At 31.0% G+C, this 20,880-nt stretch overlaps 4 protein-coding genes across 8 annotated transcripts; 1 reads left to right on the top strand and 3 right to left on the bottom strand.

Moving 5' to 3' along the window:
• Window positions 1-450: 450 nt before the first annotated feature.
• LOC116770711 (histone acetyltransferase Tip60) lies at window positions 451-7,635 on the bottom strand. 4 transcript variants are annotated; one of them, XM_032662305.2, is made up of 14 exons: window positions 7,501-7,635; window positions 7,302-7,428; window positions 6,266-6,418; window positions 5,446-5,580; window positions 4,761-4,936; window positions 4,291-4,473; window positions 2,950-3,033; window positions 2,637-2,838; window positions 2,337-2,459; window positions 1,746-1,908; window positions 1,412-1,520; window positions 1,126-1,229; window positions 968-996; window positions 451-627 (listed from the first exon to the last, which is right to left on the bottom strand). In XM_032662305.2, the coding sequence occupies exons 1-13, from the start codon at window positions 7,543-7,545 to the stop codon at window positions 990-992; spliced, it is 1,611 nt and encodes a 536-aa protein (XP_032518196.1). In that variant the 5' UTR covers window positions 7,546-7,635; the 3' UTR covers window positions 451-627; window positions 968-989. The 4 variants fall into 4 exon arrangements, with proteins under 4 accessions (XP_032518196.1, XP_032518198.1, XP_032518197.1 ...); XM_032662307.2 differs by having other exon boundaries at window positions 6,290-6,418; XM_032662306.2 differs by lacking the exon at window positions 968-996.
• Window positions 7,636-7,862: 227 nt separating this feature from the next.
• LOC116770617 (mitochondrial import inner membrane translocase subunit Tim9-like) lies at window positions 7,863-8,682 on the top strand. The gene is made up of 3 exons (XM_032662163.2): window positions 7,863-8,050; window positions 8,189-8,284; window positions 8,467-8,682. Exons 1-3 carry the CDS (start codon window positions 8,000-8,002, stop codon window positions 8,599-8,601), a joined length of 282 nt encoding a protein of 93 aa, XP_032518054.1. The 5' UTR covers window positions 7,863-7,999; the 3' UTR covers window positions 8,602-8,682.
• Window positions 8,683-9,239: 557 nt separating this feature from the next.
• LOC116770539 (uncharacterized) lies at window positions 9,240-10,848 on the bottom strand. 2 transcript variants are annotated; one of them, XM_032662057.2, is made up of 4 exons: window positions 10,491-10,848; window positions 10,114-10,176; window positions 9,902-10,041; window positions 9,240-9,827 (listed from the first exon to the last, which is right to left on the bottom strand). In XM_032662057.2, the coding sequence occupies exons 2-4, from the start codon at window positions 10,139-10,141 to the stop codon at window positions 9,318-9,320; spliced, it is 678 nt and encodes a 225-aa protein (XP_032517948.1). In that variant the 5' UTR covers window positions 10,142-10,176; window positions 10,491-10,848; the 3' UTR covers window positions 9,240-9,317. The 2 variants fall into 2 exon arrangements, with proteins under 2 accessions (XP_032517948.1, XP_032517947.1); XM_032662056.2 differs by having other exon boundaries at window positions 10,114-10,159.
• Window positions 10,849-10,995: 147 nt separating this feature from the next.
• Window positions 10,996-19,140, bottom strand: LOC116770883 (uncharacterized). The gene is made up of 9 exons (XM_061521011.1): window positions 18,295-19,140; window positions 17,788-18,010; window positions 16,824-17,040; window positions 16,475-16,739; window positions 13,777-13,840; window positions 12,367-13,232; window positions 12,077-12,299; window positions 11,428-11,644; window positions 10,996-11,347 (listed from the first exon to the last, which is right to left on the bottom strand). The coding sequence occupies exons 1-9, from the start codon at window positions 19,123-19,125 to the stop codon at window positions 11,035-11,037; spliced, it is 3,219 nt and encodes a 1,072-aa protein (XP_061376995.1). The 5' UTR covers window positions 19,126-19,140; the 3' UTR covers window positions 10,996-11,034.
• Window positions 19,141-20,880: the final 1,740 nt, after the last annotated feature.

The following is a 20,880-nucleotide window of genomic DNA, read 5'->3' as shown; positions in this document are numbered from 1 at the left end:
AATTTTCTTCTGACCAATTGTTTCATTTAATTGAGCTGTTGGTAAAATATTTTGTCTTGGTACTTCTCTATGTATCTGAAGAACTGTTTGTTTGTACATATATGATATTTTAACAGATATTTTTTGGATAGACTTATATGTTTTTATATCTACAACCTTAATCATTAGTGTTATATTTATATATCGGTGAAGCCCTATATTTATATGACTATCAAGTTATAAACAAAGTTATACATTTTTATCTTATTTATATCTAAGTGTTATCAATGTACCTGCTTCTTTAATATAATATTTTGACAATCGAAGCAAAATTACTGTGCTTATCTACTGAAAATAAATCATATATTGCATAAACGTTACATTTCCTTTAATATCCCTGTTGTATTGAAGTTAAACAATCTGAATATTTATATAAGTGAATTTGTTAGGAGAAAAATTAAAAATCTCAGAGCACATCCAAGATATTTATTCATTATCACATCAAACGGGACAGAATCAAACAAATGTTATTGTAATGTTTGTAATTCATAAAACGGAATCCTCACAGAGATGTAATACATAAATTCATTGAATTTTTCATTTTAATAATGCATTTGCATACATTAGTGTAACTCCCAGCCTTACTACCTGAAAATTTTGAGACACAGTTAAAGCCAATTCGGGTTAAAATGTAGCACTTTTATAATAAAAATTCTTATATAGATGCATATATATATATATATATCAACATATAACGTAGGATATTATTCTAAGGCATGTAGATGAATAGTTAGACTATGCTTCAATAATATTTCAAATAAAGTGATGCTTGTGAGTTTTGTCAAAAGAAATTCTCAAAATAAATCAATGCTACCCTCATTTTAATCAAATAATTTATGTCTCTTATAATTTCAGCTTGATTAGTGACAATATTAGTAAATGGTATGAGGCCCAAGCCGTTAGTAAGCTGTTACATAAAACGTCATACCGCCCGAGTTAGCTGGTCTTCTTCAAACGCTGGTGACAAAAGAAACAATAATTAAACTCTACACACATAAAAATAGAGTCGTTTTTTGTTTAACAATTCTCGCGTCAAGCAGACTCGTGTGATAAATGATATGACATGTATTATGTGTCTATAGTCACCATTTAGCTCGCTTCGACCAATCTTTAGGAGTCCAATGCAGACATTTTGGGTCTATCCTTAGTAATTTCTTCTCCATAGCTTTCTCGTGTTGTTGTATCGTTTCCTATTTAGAGTATAATAATATTATCTGGTATCTATATATGTATATAATTATTGTATTCAATGATGGATTCCATAGGACAGTTTTTTATCCTTATCGTTGACAATGTTTAGGAAAATTTTATCAAAATCGATTCAATAATTTTGTATAAACCCGTTAGCAGACACATCAAACCGTATATTTACCTGGTTAACCGATATAATATACTGTCCCTTGTAATAATTGATGAGGTTTAAATTCTGTAATGTACTTATGACGTCTTCCTTCTTTATGCTCGTCAGTTCACATATTTCACTGAAGAATAAACATATAAAATTATTTCTATTTTAATATAATTCAATTTTTAAGGTTTTTAAGACTTTTGTTTCTATGGTAATTGATGAAATCATGTAATTGTCAGTGAAATTAGGAATTTATAGTTTTTAATGCGAGCCATGTTTATTACATATATGAATAAATTAAATATTTCCCTATCTATATTCTACATTTGAATTAAATAATTTTAACAGCAATACTAACTTAATAGTAATGATAGGTTTCTCACTGTCACCAACAGGTTTAATACTTATAAGGATGTCCAGTATAGTTTGAGCCCAGTAACTTCTGTATGATAATAGTCCTAAGTCTGATAAAGGTTTCTCGGGCGAACCCGTCTTCCCTTCGAATTTCGACAATTCGTAACCTGAAAGATATTATAATATATATATTTTTAACAACTAACATGGTTATAAAAAAAATTAATAGAAAGCGTTGCATTTGGATCTGTCCGCTAGTGAAAAGCTTAAACTATTTCTATAGATATGAAAGTGCAAATTCCCATAAAGTCGTTTAGGGATTACCCCGAACAGACAGACAGACACACAGAAAATAATAAAAAAAATACTGCGTACACATTCATATACATGTAGTACAAATATTTTGTATAGATAAATGGCAAAAGCACAACTTGTTAGCACTTTGTTTTAAAATTAACACAATATTTGTGAAATAAAAATTGTCCTAGCATATTAATTACAAAAAAATTGAGTATTTTTTGTAACGCATACATTATTTTCATAAAGAACGTTATCTTCTTCTTATAAGTTATATCTCAGTACAATATCAACTCACTAAATTCTATAAGTAATGTACCATAACCCTTCCTTTGGTACGGAGGTAATGTCAGTATGCACGCTACGTTGTAGTCTTCTGTGCTCTCTTTCTCTTTAGAAAAATATCCCACTATGTGAAATCCTGAAAAAAATATACATTACAATGATTATCTTACCAATAATTGGGACTATTATAATAACTTGGGACACAATAATTTTTGATAAAAATTTTAAATCAATATATTTCTGTTAAAATTAAAATCTCACACAATATGTATGATAAAGTGATATTTATATAGAATTTTTTAATTATAAATACCTCTTGAATCGAATTCTGTCATAACATAAAATAAAAATGGATCCGTATCATAGTAGAGTGTCTTGTGGTCTAAAAACAGTTTAGCTAATAAGCACAGGTTCTGCGCATAGCACTTATTCTTCCTGCCGTCTATTTCAAAGAATGATATACTGCCTTTTCTATATATTTCATTGCCTGGAGGGTGTTTCAGTTTGCATTTTATCTGTAATTTGATTCACACGGTAAAAAATAATAAGCCATGTTTTCTAATAAACTAGTAAAGAGTATTTTATAAGAAAAATCATAAAATATAATAACTAGCAATCATACTCACTAAATGTCGCTCTAAGCACTTTTTACTTTTCCTGTATTTGAGACAAAATTCACAAATGTATATACAAACTAGGTTAACCATTTCCTGAAATTAAAAGAAATATATAATATAATATATTATGATGTAAGAAATAATTATTCTTTGTTTAAAAAAAATAATGCATAAGTTAGGTGGACCCATATCTAACATTGACTCATCCGTCTAATTCAAGGCACTTATAGTAAAGAAAACTCTATCAAATAGACATACAGTCCATAATACCATATCCCACCATTGACTCATCCGTCTAATTCAAGGCACTTATAGTAAAGAAAACTCTATCAAATAGACATACAGTCCATAATACGATATCCCACCATTGACTCATCCGTCTAATTCAAGGCACTTATATTAAAAAAAACTCTATCACATAGACATACAGTCCACAATACCATATCCCACCATTGACTCATCCGTCTAATTCAAGGCACTTATATTAAAAAAAACTCTATCACATAGACATACAGTCCATAATACCATATCCCACCATCGACTCATCTGTCTAATTCAAGGCACTTATATTAAAAAAAACTCTATCACATAGACATACAGTCCACAATACCATATCCCACTATTGACTCATCCGTCTAATTCAAGGCACTTATAGTAAAGAAAACTCTATCAAATAGACATACAGTCCATAATACCATATCCCACTATTGACTCATCCGTCTAATTCAAGGCACTTATATTAAAAAAAACTCTATCACATAGACATACAGTCCATAATACCATATCCCACCATTGACTCATCTGTCTAATTCAAGGCACTTATATTAAAAAAAACTCTATCACATAGACATACAGTCCATAATACCATATCCTACCATTGACTCATCCGTCTAATTCAAGGCACTTATATTAAAAAAAACTCGTATCACATAGACATACAGTCCACAATACCATATCCCACTATTGACTCATCCATCTAATTCAAACCACTGATAGTAAAGAAAACTCTATCACATAGACATACAGTCCATAATACCATATCCCCCATTGACTCATCCATATAATTCAAACCACTGATAGTAAAGAAAACTCTATCACATAGACGTCTACAGTCCATAATACCATATCCCATCATTGACTCATCTGTCTAATTCAAACCACTGATAGTAAAGAAAACTCTATCACGTAGACATACAGTCCATAATACTATATCCTACTATTGAATCATCGATCTATTTCAGGGGATTTATAAAAAGGTCACTCTATGACGTAACCACAAAGTGCATAATACTATAGCAAAACCGTCTAGCATTATCATATAAAATTTCAAGCTAAAATCCACTCTATTACCTGTGGATATGGTGCAAAGTACCACGGCCGTATTCTATGCTTTCCAAGTTCTATCATCTCGATGTTCTTCATGCGTGTGACGAGGTCGTCATGTCCGTGGGCCACCATACTGCCGGAAGTCCGAGGCCGGGTGGTGGGGGTGGCGGTGCCACTTACTACCTCACTGTCCTCTGGCGGTTCACACTGGAATACCAATATTATATATATAGTCCAGGATACCAGATTTTGTTTGACTACTCTATAATATATCTTTAGACATTCAACTTATTTCTTCTAATAGGTATTTTTTGCAGATTTTACAGAGATTTGGTCTTACAAACAGTAGGACAGACAAAAATGTTATTTAAGCATTAGTCATGTACCATGTATGTAAAAATTTTTTTTAAAACCAATACATGCTTAGAATTTAACAAAAAGTGATTATTTTATTACAACGAAAGGAAAAAATTTAATTAATATCTTTAACTCACATCATTATCCAGTGAATTTGCTTTCCGTTTCCTGTTCATTTTCTTCTGTAGAGCCGCTGCCAGTACAGCACCGCCATTAACCAAGGAGGAAGACTCATTACCTAGCGTTGGACTCGCTGGTCTTGATACTAACTGACGGGGTTCAACCGTCAAACTTTGAAAAGTACCTACTGGTACTGAAAATTACTTAAGTCAATTATTATGGATTGTTACATATAATATATAGTTTTAAGGAGTTCAAAACTGGTATGTTCCTTGTGTATTGTGTTGTGACTATATTAGTGGGTTGTGTAAATTTGAGGTCACAATATCAAAATTATTATCAAGTAAATAGAATTAAGTGAAATAAGGTCGGAACTATATTTTATATCAATCATGTTTTACTTAACAGATATTGAATAATTTTTCTTTTTTTACTAAAAAAAATTAAGAACTATATCTTAATACATACATTTTTTTAACATTCCCTTGTGTGGAAATCTTTGGCATTTTTGTCATAGAATAAATATTTTTTTTTTATTTAGTTAATGTACTTGTAACATATAAATGTTCTGTAAAATGTGTGAATCTATACAAACTAGATGTAAAAAAAAAACACATGCATGTATTGGCTGGGATTTAAGCAATATAATATAGTTGCATGTCCCGAATAAAAAAATAATTGTTTAAATGGAATTCTACATACCGATGGGGGTGGGCAGTTTTTGTGTGGAACCATTGAGTGAATTTTGAACTTTTTCAGGCATTTTAGGTGGTGTTTGATAGTTGACATTCTCTCTATTGCTAACAGACTTCTGATTTTCATTGCAGACTGTGTCATCTGCAGATTAATATCATGTAATAAAAACATACTGTAATACATTTTATATTTTTGCCAATTCATACAGCTATAATAGCGTATATCAACAAGAGAAGCCAAATTAAATGACACACATAGTTCTACTGTATGCAATACTACCGTGCAATTCAAAAAAATTACTAATAAAATAAATTTTATGTATATTTTGAACATTCCGTCACAATCTCGACGTTTCCTCATAAATTATCAAAAGGTTGTCTGGAAAATAACTATTTATTTATTTTTAGTTAATTTTAATTACAGTCAGAACAATAAAGGACAAACATTATGAAACACTATTCACAACACTATCGTTTAATCGGACAAAAATTTAATCAGGATGTTGAATCAGTTAAATTATTAAGGCATTCCAGATTTGCTAATTATATATGATTTTTTACTGCAGTCCTAAAACATGTTCACGGTCATCACACTAAGTTTTTCATTCACAAAACTTCACACATGACAGTATAAGATGTGTATATAAAGAAAAAGGTATATATACAGTCAAATTGAAAAACCACCTCCTTTTTGAAGTCGGTTAAAAATGAAAACCACTTTAGTATGAAGTTTTAAACCACAAGAAATTAAATTGAACCAAAGATATGAAACATAGAAATAAATTAATTTTACTAGCAATAAAAGAAACATAGCAAAACACACATACTAATAAAATTAGGCATAACGCCACCTCCGGATCCTATGTGAGTTTTCTTTGGAGTTGTTGTGCCGGCTGTAGACGTACCGTCCCCGCGCGGAAACTGAACCTTCCTCGTGTCCAGCCATGACTCTCCCACCCATTCATCTAAACGCTTATTAACTGAAAATGACATTATTCTCTTTACTTATACCAAGTATACCAAATACTAAATCATTGGCATCAGTTGCAGGTCGGAAAAATTGATAATTTATTTATTTATACCGATTTATTTCACATTAATTTAATACATGTAAGTACAGATGGTAAATATAATTTTTTATCTAAATTTATTTACTGGTTTTTGTTTGTTTGTGTGATTATCATAGATTTATATATATTAAGACATTAGAAGCTCATTGAATTGAGAGATGAAAAACATTTCAAGAAACATTTATACTTTTAACACTTCAAATAACTTATATACCGAAATATTTATCATTTGTGTCGTAATAATAAAGGCACATTACATTATGCCGATACTAGCATCTAAAGGTGAGTGGTGTTAAATATTTATTTAATATATATATATATATATATTGGTTATAACATTATTGTTCCGTAGCAAATGGACATGGAGTGGAATAATTTTATAAGAATTATAAATAAAATCTGAGCTTTAATAAGTTTCAAGTCTGAAATGTTACGGAGTTTTGTATGATATGCTGAATAAGGAAACATTCCTAAAAATAATCTAATTCACCAAATAACTATTACTGTTAGGGGTATGTCTTTTATTTATACATAATTTTTTTGAGTTTTTTACAATATAAAGAAATAAGTTTACTATTAGTTGTAAAACCTCCGTTGACTTCTAAAATCAACACATTGAAAAACTTATATCAATGTGTTTTATTTATATTATGTTAAGAGTTTAAAACCAGTTAAAAAGCTACAGAGGAAGCGCTTGGAATTGTTAATGTATTATAAAAAGTTACTTATTTTTATATTAACATCTAAACTTTTAAGGTACGATAAACTCATTTAAGGTTATTTAAAAACTTACAATCTACATAATGTACATAATATCCCCTTTGTCCTCGCACTTCTTTAATGCTTATAATTTCTGCGAGGGGCCAATCATCACCTCCCTGCATTCGAACTGGCAGGCGACATCCTTCCACCAGCGACGACTGTAAAACAGCAACGATAAATAAACATAGTCAAAAAAATTATGCACTATATTTCTAAAACAAAAAACGTACTGCCGAATCACAAAATGTTGTAACGTCGTCTTCATTTTCGTTCATGATCTAAATATAAATATTTAAACAAAAATAAATATGCTCTCTTGACAAACATTAAATCTAACAATTTTGACGTTTATACTTATACTTGATGTTTCGACTTTTTTACTACCGCATCAGCATCTAGTCTTTTGAAAAAAGGACTAGACATTTTTTAAATAACACTTTATTATAATATATGGTGATATAAAAAATAACATCTAAAAATATTTATAAATATGTTTAAATAAAACGTAAAAAACTTTGAATAGTCTCTATAATTTTGTTTATGGTACGAGAAGCAGAATCGAATATTACATATAAAAAAGAAAAATGTGTCAAAAAATATGTCAAAAACAATTAAATTCCTAGAGCCTAACCTCATCTTGCTTTAATATCTTTTAAGAAAATCATTAAAATATTACAATAGTTTGTCAGTTAAAATTTTATTCATTATAATTTCTACAATTCGAGCAATATGTGTGCTGCCCCTACCCCTCAGATGACTGAAGCTGATCAAATAAAAACGGTACATGCTTTATATATCATGGAAATAATATTACTTTCTCAATGAAAGCACTTATTTTTGAAATATATTTTAGTGTGTAAATATATAATATTTTGTTTGTGGCTTTTGTGAGTTCTAAAAATATCTATTTTATTTCAGTTCAAAGATTTTCTTGTCCAATACAATAAACTATCAGAACTATGTTTTAATGACTGCATACATGATTTTACTTCGAGGAATCTCCGACCTTCAGAGGTATATTTACTTATAAGTATTGTTTTTTTTCTACTTCGTTGTTTATGGGACCATCATGTGATGTATATGAAGTTCTTCAGGAAATGTAAATGTCTTAAATTAATTGTTGAGTATGAAAAATTCTACAATTCTGATACAATTCAACAATTAACCTTAGTAATAACTGTTATATAACTTTCCAGGATAAATGTACAGTGAACTGTATGGAAAAGTATTTGAGAACCAATCAGAGAGTCTCACAAAGGTTCCATGAATTCCAAATGGTAGCTAATGAAAACATGTTAGCATTGGCTCAGAAGTCAGGTAATCCAAGCTAGTTGATTATTTGTTACTTTTAAATTATTTTAGTGATTTGAGTTTAAATGTTAAAAGAATAAATACTGTTGAATGTATAATAATTTTTTTCGTTACACCTGTTATTAATAATAATATTGAATCAAACTGAAAATATGGTAACTGAATATGGATAAATGTACATTTCCTGATATTACTACAGTTACATGGAAGGTTATTAGTTCTAACGAAGTTTGTATATATAGTGATTATATAACACAGAAGATAAAAGGGTATCTAAATAAAAAAATCGCTAGACAGATGTAATATAAACAAGTAGGTATAATTCATATAGCATTTACACGTAAATTTTTTTCAATCTAGACAGAGCAGTTTTGAACACAGGATTATTAACGAATTTGGAAAGAAATTTTAGAAAATGAGTAATAATTACTTCTATTTTTGTTCATTAATAGCAAGTTTTTTAAGCTAAGTGTATACACTTATGCTTTTGCCCAGCATATGTAAATATCGACCTAGTTAATGACAATAACAGTACAGTTTCAATTTATACTTATGCTTTAGTTCATAGCAAATTCAAGTTCATTGTATTAAATAATCAAATCTATGTAGAGAATACCAATTCGGTTGCAAAAATATAAACGGCAATAATAAGACCAAAGATATTATGTTGCTGTATTTAAATGAAAAGTTTATGTTTTGGGTGTAGTTCTTGGATGTATTAAGTGATTTTGCGAATCTACTTGGGACACTTCCCATCTATTTTACAAAGCAAACAGGATGTGCTCCTCTTAGGACATGGCTTGAAGCACCTCGCTTCTGGAGGTGAAAAATCCAAAACAAAAGACGACTGCGAGCTGGTGTAGTCGAAATTGTAGTCGTTGAATTTTGCTTCCACACTAAATTTAGCATTGGTTTCATCGTCATCATCAGTGTTTAGAACATATTTTAGAGGGTATGGTCCAGAAGGTGCATTGCTTATGTTGGAAGGCTTGGTGCTGATGGTGTAACGACCGCCATGTCTTACTATTCTTATTGATGGTTGATTGCAAGGAGGAGTTTTGCAGCATGTTGGTATAGAGGGGCACACGGCGACACACTTCGGTGGCATGCAACACGGTTTGTAACATGGCGGTTTTGCGCAACTCGAGACGCATGGTGAACATTCGCTGGATTTCATGCAATTGTGTTGTTCGATTCTACGTAAAACTGGACAGGCAATATGGCCGGGTCGCCAACCACAACGCAACTGTAACAGATATTATATGTATTACGTAGCGAAAGTTATATGGTACTTTTATTCAAATTAATTTTAATAAAGACCTGATGTTCAGGGGCATCTTTTGCTGTATAGTGCCATCCCATGTATTTAGGTACTGGTCCGGGTCTTACTTCGTGTTTGTCCAAACATTGATGTTTGGGAAGGTCACAGCGCCCTAAGCAACTTAATGAGGACTTGTTGGCTGGAAAGTACAACGGATGAATTATTATAGTTTTTCCTTTATAAAAAATGTCTTATTAACGCTATATCTTACATCGACCAGGTTTACAGCAGCATGCCATTATTATGATATAAGCGACCTGGAATCAATAGAAACCTATCATTTGTCTTATAGAAATCTGTTTACATAAACCCATTTCTGTTAGCATTGGCAAGCTATGTATCATATCCACTTTAGCCAACATTCATATGCTTAAAAATGCAGTATCGTTCAGTTGGTATCTTTGTTTCTAAATATGTTTTGTAAAAAAATGAATCTATTTCTTATCTATAATTTGGTATCAATACGGGCTTGTGGATAGTGTCTATGTTATGAGCATTAATAAGCTTAGAAGGGCGCATTTAATAACTTTTATGTCTGATTGTATTTTCTGGCAACAAAACAATAGGATAATTGAGAAATTTACTTACTTTGTCGAGTTATTATGTGGCCATATTTTTGGTTGTTGCTTAAAATTTTATTATTTATGGGAGGTTCATTATTAAATTTTAATATATTTCTTTAATTTACATGATACCGATAACTGTCATAGAAGATTTGTTTTATGCTATTGTTTCAAGAAGAATGTAAGAGTAAACAAAAAGTGTTAGGGTCACTATAATGACAATTACTTATATGTCACCAAATTTTTGAATCTTCAGAACAGTTTTCTTTTTTGTATGGCCTGTAACTGTTCATTTAGTAAAAATATACGAGCATATTACAATTTACAACCTCTAGCCCATTTGAACAAAAACCGTTAAGCGACATATGAGCAATCGATTTGCATAGTAACAAAGAAACACTAACTACACTAATTTGAATATCAAACGATACATAAAATGTATGAAAAATATAGATAAGTATTAAAAGTATATTGGGTCATTTTTTTTTTTCGAAACATGTAAGTAAACAGTACTAAAGAAAAATCCAATGCTTCATTAAAGTTATATTTGATTTATACGTTATTATTAATCATTCTCTTTTCGATTTCTTTTTATTTTTCTTCTCATTTTTCTCTTTTGACTGTAGGGTCGTTTTTGTTTTTTTACAAAATACTAACGCTATGAAATATTTCAATATCAATATCGGACTGATTATTAAAATAGCAGCAAAAATAAGTAGATCGAGAGAGTAATATTGATAGTACGGAACATCAGCCGCAGGGGTTCTGAACGTTTGGTTTGGATACCGCGCAGCAAACTCTGTCCAATACACAGCAGTGTCTAGAGGGGACAGTGGACGATCGTGCCATGCTTTAGATATGGTTTTGACGTTTTCGCGAAATCTACAATAAAAAAAATTCACAATTTTAATCAAAGAAACATATAGCATATAGTAATCGTAGTTTAAAACAGTTATTTATACTTAGGATCTAAAACTTTTCTGAAAGCAGCCAGAAGATTTTCCTTAGTGAGATCACGTATCTGAAGCGTCACGCCTAGGCCACTTTCTTCCACTGCTGCTGCATTGGATGGTTGGTCACCAACGACGGGCATTGCTACCACTGGCACTCCAAAATGTATTGCTTCCGTTGTCCCACCCATACCAGAATGTGACAGGAATGCCAATGTTTTTGGATTGCCTGTAAAAATCAGTGGATTTTCTTAAACAGGTTCCTTATATAAAAAATTATAAATAGTTTTGTAATTATTTAACTGAAATCTTTATTTATGGCTTCATTTAACCTGTGTTTTTTTATAAAAACATCGATAAGCTATCTGAAATTGTACTTAATCTAATAATATTATCTAATCTTTGCACTCAGAATGAATTTGTCAAGTAAAACAATTTCAATATTTTGAAAACATCTTCACAAATAATAACATAACATTTTATTTTGATCTTTAGGTGAAGGGTCCAAATAAGAAAAATATTAAGTTATAAATTTCACTGCATCTTTTGTTTTGAAATTCCTATGATGTCTATTTATTTTTATTGAAATGTCATTTTAAAATCTACTAGAAATAAATAATTGTTAGAAAAATACAAACAATGCTATAATATATATGTTTACCTAAAATATCAACCTGTGGTAACCAACTTGAGATGTAAAGCTTCTTTTTGTCTAGAAGTACTACATCTGTCTCCCATTTCCAGATGAATCTTTGGGGCAGTTCTGTCATAGCTTCTAATACAGCATTCAATTTGTCGGCAGGCATTGTTGAACTTTTTACAACTGATCCAAAACTAACATATATCACACCATGTTCTGCTTCTTCTACAAACTTTAATAAATCCTGAAAAAAATTGTTACTCATTATATAGTATATGAAGAATGTAAAGTTAATTTATATTTGAACTCACCCCAGTCAAGGGTTTTGCTTCTTTGACATGGTAACCACCTATTTCAATAACATTAGCTGGAAACAGTCTTGATCCAGTTAGGATAAAGTTATGATATAGCATTAAAAACTTCATTTGACGACCCAAATCTTCCAGTGGGGGTATATCATCATAATAATTAGCAAGTGTTTGTTGATCTACTCTTTGTGATGTATAATAGTATACAGTGTTAAAGTATAAATTAAAAATAAATCTTTCTATTCTTTGGAACAGTGTTGGCTTAGTGCCACCTTCCAAAAAATGGAAGGAGACATAAGAGGGATTGTTCGGAATACCTAATCTATTATAATGCCACGGCATTAAAACATGGGATGTAGTGCCAACAACTGGTGCACCCAATTTGTATGCTATACCCAGAGCACAATCACTGTTAAATTGTTCTAACACAATTACATCAAACTTAGGTTTATCCTTTATAAGATTACGAACCCTTTCGTTTTCTAACATAACCTTACAGTTATCGGTTCCAAATTTTGTAAGATAAAGAGCAGTGGCAAGAACAGTTAAATATGATCTGTGGAAAGGTAATCTATCTTCCATTTCTTTCATACTTCCAGCTAAACTGATGTCGTGGTAGTTCTTTGATGGATTAACTTCTGGAAAGTGCGAAATCACAGTAACATTGTGACCTCTCCTTGCCAGTTCTTGTAAATAAACTTTGAACACAATGAAATGGCTCTTCCCATGGTAAGGGTATATTGCTAAAATATTAAGAGCAATGACACTTTGCCATATTAATAGAAAACAAAGACATAACCTATACAAACTCATGTTTACTAACAACAGACGTGCGTACTTTGCTATGATGATATCATTACTAATTGACAAATTACACGTCAATTGTCAATTTGAAGTAGAGTTTGATTATAAATGCTCGGAGAACTGTTGGTAATAAGTAGTATATTTATATTGGCAATACTGTGAATTCTCTCTGGTACTGCCAATGCATTCTGTGTGGTACTGTGGTGAAATAATAATGATGTGTTTGGATTGAGCTTTGTAACAGTTTATTTCCTAAATAAAATTATTTATGAACAATACAACATGTGTCATTCTTTATATTAAGAATTAATATTAAATTATAATTATTTAGGTCTGAACCGGTATTTTGTGGTTGTGTCTATTAAGTCGAGTAAGTGCAATCGGCTGATGGTAGTATTAACATTACTATTAATATTAATAAAAAAGTAAAAAAAAATAAATTAAACGGTTTTATATTACAGATAAATGTACTAAAAGCTAAATAATAATTTCATGGATACAGTCATGGGTACCCATATGTATACATTGTTATATATAATAAAATAAAATAAAATCGTGGGGCAATTCCAATATCTACAATCGAAAGACATGGTATGTGAGTTCACCCACCTAGTGGTAAGTAGCAAGTGTCGTCCATGAATGGGGGTGACGACAGAAGTATATCGATCACAAACTGAAACCAAAACATGAACTCATTTGCATGAGCCATTTGACGGGTTTTGCCTTGTAAAAATCATCTCTACCCTTAAAACTATCAAAGATTATCTTAAAGTTATCATTTCATTATTCAATATAATAGTTATCCCAAAGTCATCCAAAATTCATTTAAAGTGGACGTGCCCCACGATTTATGTACTGTATTCATGAAATTATTTTTTAGCTTTTGGTACATTTATCTGCAATATAAAATCGTTTAACTTAATTTTTTTTTATACTTTTTTTTCTGCTTTTTTGTGTTTTTATTTTTTGTATAAATTGTTGTTGCCATTTTGTTCCCACGAGTACTGGACATTTTTATGGTCGGCCCCCCCAGACGTCCAATAGAGGGCCAAGGCTATGTAAAACAAGATGTGCCTGAATCTATAGGGGAAAACGCTAACGACATATCATTTTTATCCACCCTAACGCCTCACAGTCCTCGACAGGATACCAGATTTTGAATTGGGTGGGAGATTTATATTGTAATTTTGTATAGTGTACTGTATTATACTTATCAAGCCCTTTATTTTGATACCCATATTGATGGTATTGAAAAAAACTAAGTTGTCCGCCATCTTGTAGCGGCGGCCATCTTGGATTCACAATAATATTGAATATGGATAATTGTATTGTCACCAGAATCAAAGGCGTACACCAAATTTCAGATCCATCGGTTAACGGAAAGAGGGTTAAATTTCAATTACTAAAGTTGACCCAAATAAACAAACTGGGTGAGCTAAATAAAACCGTTTAAAGACAAAATAACTGCTGTCTGTAACAATTTCTTCTTGAGATTTCTTGAATAGTTTAGTTTAATTTCGCTGCTAGCAATAAACGGAAATTTCCTCAAGTCTTTCCTATATGAATCGTTCAATAGTCATACATTTCTCTATGTTTGTGGATTTTATAAGATAGTAAATCTTATGGAAATATTCAGTTTGAAGTCCTTTCTCAATTGTTTTTACTTATTGTCGCTAGATAAAAATTGGTGGCTAGGTTATTTACTTTATTTATTAGTATTTTATGTTTTATGGCACTTCTTTTTTTTGCGTGTTTCGAAGTCAGAATTGATAATGCTTTAAAATTCACAAAAAATCTATAAGACGCAATTATCCCACTGTAATTTTGTCTTTAAATTTTGTTTTTTCTATAGAAGAAAACATGCAATGGTATGTATTTAAGGAGTCCTTGTTGAAGTGAAACTTCTTTAGAATCGTTGTGATTTCAAACCTGATGCAACGGAAAAACGACAGGTAAGAGACACAAATACAAAAATGTGTAGAATGAAGCCGGTAAAGAAAGAGACAGAAATATACATACTATTTTATATTGTTTAAAATCTGGTAGAAAGTCCGTTAACTGTCAAATGAAACGGGACTCTGATTGGTCGATAAACTGATCATATATTTTTTCCGCCATTTTATTATTCTTGAATAATGAATATTGTCATTTGTCTTTCTAAGCGCAAGTGAATAAATTTTAATTAGTTAATTAGTGAACAATGAATTAATTTATTAACGAATTATGGAAAATTATAGCTGTGAGCTCTGTGCTGGTGATGTGTGTTTATCGAAATTAATTACGAGTAGATTTTCCATATTGTCGTTTGATAATAAAATTAAGATAATCACAAAGGGAGTGTATGTGACCAGTTAAGAGTGAACTAAAAGAAAGGTAAGGTCATTCGTTTTAATTAAAAGTTTTATGATAGTTTTAATTAGCTAACAGGTTGTGTACACACAAATAAATTATTGAAGTGAAACTTTTGAAGTGAAACTTCTTTAGAATCGTTGTGATTTCAAACCTGATGCAACGGAAAAAACGACAGGTAAGAGACACAAATACAAAAATGTGTAGAATGAAGCCGGTAAAGAAAGAGACAGAAATATACATACTATTTTATATTATCGGTCTCTCCTCTTTGTTCCATACTTCGTAGCGTCCCCACTCCCGTCTTCTAAGCATAGTCGCCTGTAATTAGTGAGCCAAAGCGAGAGAGCACACTGTTCAATACTTGCTTGTATTTGAGCATTTAACGTGTGTTAGTATATTTGAAAAGTACGTGAGCTAATACTACTTTACACTGTATGCGGCTGCGTATTACAGCTTTGTAGTAAGATGTCAGCGTGGTTTGTTATTCTTTAACAGTGTGTTTGTCAGTATTTTTATATCTTGTTGTGCTAAATAAAATGTGTAACAATCGCACTCAATCAACTACGAGATCAAAAACGGTAATAGATGCAGTATTCAAAAGATATATCAACCAAATTGAAACTAAAATATTTGTATCCTATTTTAGTTATCATAAGCCTCTTGTATCATTTGTTGAAATTGAAAATATGGAACTTGAGCAATAAATTATGTAACATATGTTAAATAAAATATCTTTTAAAATTAATCAAAATACTTTCATTTTTAAACGAATAAACTTTGTAATTATCCTACCCTTGTTATATATATTCATCTCATTCTTTTCTCAATTTACTGAAGTTTCACTTCTATCGTGTGTGAATCGCACACACACCTTTTTTATTTTTTTTTTAAAAAGAATGCTATATAATATATATGAAAAAAAAATTTTTTTTTTATCAATATTTCACTTTAATTTTTTATTGTATGTTTTGTTACTAAAAGGAAACATCAAAAAGAGCACAACAAACTTGATGAAAAGTATGAAAAAAATTAAAAAACAGGTAAATGTGAAGATAATATCCAAACAAAGATATTGATATAGCGGAACATCTACAGTTGGAGGTCTGAGTGAGATGTTTTGGTATTTAGCTGCATATTCTGTCCAAAATATGGCACTGTCCATGGCTCGTATCGGTCGATCATGCCACATTGCAGAAACTCTTTTCACGTTTTCTCGAAATCTGAGAAGTTTTAAATATTTAAATTAAATAAAATTATTGTGTACACAGCTTTAATCAGTCGATTTAAATAAATAACCAACTAACTCTGGGTGTAAAACGGTTCTCAATTTCTTGAGAAGATTTTCTTTGTTCAGTAGATTTAATGTGATTTTAACGCCTAGTCCACTTTCTTCAATAGCTGCGGCGTTAGCGGGCTGATCACCAAAAATTGGTAAACCGATTATGGGGACTCCGTGAGAAATAGCTTCCGTAGTCCCCAAGAGTCCACAGTGTGAAAAGAATGCAACAGTTTTTGGATGAGCTGTAAAAGGAGCAAAGTTTTTTATAACGGAATTCAAATCGATTAACGTAGAAACCCTTCTACGGAATTGTTAAGAAAATACTAAGTTTTCCTTCAAGAACGCTTTCTTTTGGACTTTTGACAAATCTTTAGAAAGTATCATAACTTCTGTAAGCTTCATTTAATATCATCATCACATGATAACTATTTTTTGATCTCTATTTGCTAGAAAACGTTTATTGACGAACATTCTGCGATTAATCCGAACCCTTCTACACAGCTTAAACATTTTGAGGTGCGTTACGTTATGCGTTATGTTATTTTTTGTGACAAGGGTATGTGTTCTAAAGTTGTGTTCGAGTTTAACAGACATAAATTCGTTGTATATAATATTGCATGTATTTTTACAAGGAATGGTTTGTCACAAACCATCGTTACTAATTTTATGTCTTGAACTAATTGGTCTCCATCCTACCGTTGTTCTGAGATATCATGTGGTATGCATATATTTTACCAGTCTTTCTTTGTTTATAGAAAAAACTAGTTTGACTAGTGACGCACTTGAAATGTCGGACATCTTGTGCAGCAAAGTTAACGGTTATCACTTACCGTCACTTTAACCGTCCGCTCATGTAAAAGAAAGAGAACTAGTATTTTCCGTAAACCTATATTGTAAACGAACACAAAATTTAATTTGCAACCATTGTTTTTGGGTTAGTCGTAGATATTGTGACCGGAGAGGGTAAATAATGAAATGATGAAATGTACCTAAAATGTCGTTTTGTGGCAACCATTTTGATAAATAGATGTTCTTTGGATTTCCTGGTAAAGTCCTTTTATTCCATTTCCAGACAACTCGTTGTGGTAATTCCTCTAGTGCCTCTATAATACTTTTTAATTTTTCTGGTTTTATTGACGATGGTTTTAGTATTGTGCCAAAACTTATATAAATTACTCCATGTTCGGAATCTTCGATAAATTTTAATAATTCCTGCAAAAAAAAAAAACATCGACATATTTTTGATTCCATAGAACATCAGTAATGCATTATTTCATTATAGTATTTCTTAAAAATAAGGGTCAACTATTTTTTTTCGATATCATTCTTCTCAATAAAATTCCATTCCACATAAAGTTTAGCTCTTCATAGAGTGGTTCATTTCGATCGATCCCAAAAGTTCAAATTATTCTCCGTTTGAATAAACTATCTTTGGATTTGACTCGACTAAAAGTTTCCACCGGTTAACAACTTATGATATACAAAAGGTTACTCACGCCAGAAAGTTCTTCGGGCTTCTTAACATGATAGCCCCCGACTTCTATAATATTTGGGGGTAATATCGAGGATCCGGTGAAAATAAAGTTCTGATACACTAATATTAACTTAATGTCCGATCCTAATTCGTGTAGTGGAGGTAAATTTCCAAAATATTCCTGTACAATGCTATACTCCAACCTTTGTGTAATGTATCTATTAACAATATTGACATAGTGGTATAAAAAACTTCTTTTTAGCCGTTGTAAAAATGTGGGCTTAGTTCCACCCTCCATGAAATCGAATAAAGAAAATGAAGGATTGTATATAATACCATATCTGTCGTAGTGCCATGGTAAAATCATATGAGAGCTAATACCAATTACTGGTGCCTTTAATCTATGCGCTAATGCTAAAGCACAATCACTGTTAAATTGTTCGACAATCACTAAATCAAATCTCGTTTCACTTTCCCACAAATTTTGCACATTTTCATCATCTAACATAATTCTACAAGAAAGAGGTGCAACAACTATGTGACCAACTGTCATAGACATCACAGTCATAAACAGAGAATCTGTAATAGGATGGCTCAATTCTAGGGCCTGTGCATTTTGTGACAAATCTATGTCGTTATAATTCTTCAACGGTTCCTTTTGAGGATAATAAGATATGACAGTCAGGTTATGGCCGCGGTTTACTAACTCTTTTAGAAATGGTTCAAAAACAAAGAAATGACTTTTAATTGAAGCAGGAAAAACACCTAAAATATTTAATGTTTGCACTTTTCCAATATTATTACTTAACGATAGTAATATTGCAATTTTAATTAACGTTGTAACAACTGACATTGTACTTATTTTTAATTTAAGACATTAAACCACTTCTATGTACGTTCATTGTCTGAATGATAAAAAAAAATATCAGGCTAAATAGGCCACATTATTAATTATCAAGCACTTCGATATGGGCCTACATACGTAAAGTTTTGATGCGATAATTAAGTATGTTATACAAAATTGAGATATAAAATATAATCAGTGAAATTTATCAAATATTTAGAAGTATAAGATTCGAACAAAAAATATCTACTGGAAGTGTAACGGTTTTTTTTTTAATAGAAAAGCTGAACAGAACAGATAAACAGTAAGGAAACATCTAAAGAACACTAAAGTTTTCCCTGGCTTTTGTACGAAATGAAAAGTTGTTAGAAATAATTTTTACATTTAAAAAGGTTTTGATGAAAAAAAAACTTAAGTTATAAATATTATTGTTTTAATTAATGTGAGGTCTATTGGCTACCGTCTTCATTAAAAACAAAACAAATAAATACAAAAAATAAATGAAATAAAATTCGAAGTGGCAACGCCTAGTGATCTTTTTTGTGTAGTACTGATTAGTAATAACGCTTACCTCCAAAAAGATGTCGACTTCAATACATATTTAAAACAAATTCTGTTCGCGATAAACGGAAAAACTACTGCACCGATTATCAAACAGTTATCACCACTCGATAGCGTGATTCTCGAGGAATGTTTTAGTATATAATTTATTAAGTTTTTTATTTACTTGTACTTGTGTACATTAACGATATTTGTTGAAGATGTAGGGAAAACATGAGCCGTCTGAGAGCTTTTAACGAAAACGCTGCCTAAATTCTTTGAGATATAACAAAATAATATATAGTGGATTTGTGCACCTTATATAGGTCTACAGAAAAGTCCGCGGTGGCATATGTCTATATGTTAAGGATAACATACTATATCCATTTTGCAACTTTTAAAAATTGGCATCTTATCAAAATAAATTACTTCGTTTTCAAGCCTACATCAGTATATGTAAAGTACTAGGGACGTACCATTTGAAAGTTATCACAATATAAGTTTAAAAATTCTCAAAATTAAATAGTCTAAATGAAACTAGTATTATTCGGATTTACTACGCGGATTTTATTATTTAAAAACTACATAATCCCGACGTTTCGGTTACTTTGCAGCAACCGTGCAACCCGTGATCACGGTTGCTGCAAATCCGAATAATACTAGTTTCATTTAAATGAATACTCGCGAAAATCTTAGATCTCACTATATTAAATAGGCTATTTTATATTTTTTGTAAAGAGCCCGTGCGGAGCCGGGGCTGGTGCCTAGTTGAATTCTAAATATTGCAACTGGGAAATAGATATAGTACTTTAAAATTATAGTCTGTATGCATGCCCCACTCTTATATAACAAAGTTCGGTCCAGAATTAATACATTTTAATTATACCAATAGGGTCAAAATCCGACTGTCAAACTGTAAAAAATATTTGTTCCAATAAAACAAAGACTTTTTACCATTTTTAACAATTAAGTTAGATATATTCCCCTTAACATAATTCCGTGCTTTCTTTCTGTTACCACATTTTAGAGTCTCAACAAAGATTTTGGTAATACATATATCTAATAAGAAAGACTTTTTTTTTAGAGATTATTTACAGTGATTCTTTTAAGGTAGTTTAATCCTAGTTGTAGTAAGGATTCTTATGGGCACAATTGAGACTGGCGTATCCTCGAGCCCTCTGGCTAGAATTTCAAGATACGGTTCTCAGCTTCTTACAATAGATC

Source organism: Danaus plexippus, chromosome 7 (genome assembly GCF_018135715.1).
Source record: "Danaus plexippus chromosome 7, MEX_DaPlex, whole genome shotgun sequence".
Lineage (NCBI taxonomy): Eukaryota > Metazoa > Arthropoda > Insecta > Lepidoptera > Nymphalidae > Danaus > Danaus plexippus.
This window is presented reverse-complemented; position numbering and strand designations above follow the sequence as displayed.

Coding starts and splice junctions, on each gene's coding strand:
- LOC116770711 (XM_032662305.2), bottom strand. CDS start 7,545: ATGAACGAAAATGAAGACGACGTTACAACATTTTGTGATTCGGCA. Junction 4,474..4,760: donor CAAATTCACTGGATAATGAT/GTGAGTTAAAGA, acceptor TTGGTATTCCAG/TGTGAACCGCCAGAGGACAG. Junction 3,034..4,290: donor ACTTTGCACCATATCCACAG/GTAATAGAGTGG, acceptor TTTTAATTTCAG/GAAATGGTTAACCTAGTTTG.
- LOC116770617 (XM_032662163.2), top strand. CDS start 8,000: ATGTGTGCTGCCCCTACCCCTCAGATGACTGAAGCTGATCAAATAAAA. Junction 8,051..8,188: donor AAGCTGATCAAATAAAAACG/GTACATGCTTTA, acceptor ATTTTATTTCAG/TTCAAAGATTTTCTTGTCCA. Junction 8,285..8,466: donor GGAATCTCCGACCTTCAGAG/GTATATTTACTT, acceptor ATAACTTTCCAG/GATAAATGTACAGTGAACTG.
- LOC116770539 (XM_032662057.2), bottom strand. CDS start 10,141: ATGGCATGCTGCTGTAAACCTGGTCGAT. Junction 10,042..10,113: donor CTGCTGTAAACCTGGTCGAT/GTAAGATATAGC, acceptor TGTACTTTCCAG/CCAACAAGTCCTCATTAAGT. Junction 9,828..9,901: donor AAGATGCCCCTGAACATCAG/GTCTTTATTAAA, acceptor TATCTGTTACAG/TTGCGTTGTGGTTGGCGACC.
- LOC116770883 (XM_061521011.1), bottom strand. CDS start 19,125: ATGTCAGTTGTTACAACGTTAATTAAAATTGCAATATTACTATCGTTA. Junction 18,011..18,294: donor AGCCCGAAGAACTTTCTGGC/GTGAGTAACCTT, acceptor TTTTTTTTGCAG/GAATTATTAAAATTTATCGA. Junction 17,041..17,787: donor GCCACAAAACGACATTTTAG/GTACATTTCATC, acceptor CTCCTTTTACAG/CTCATCCAAAAACTGTTGCA.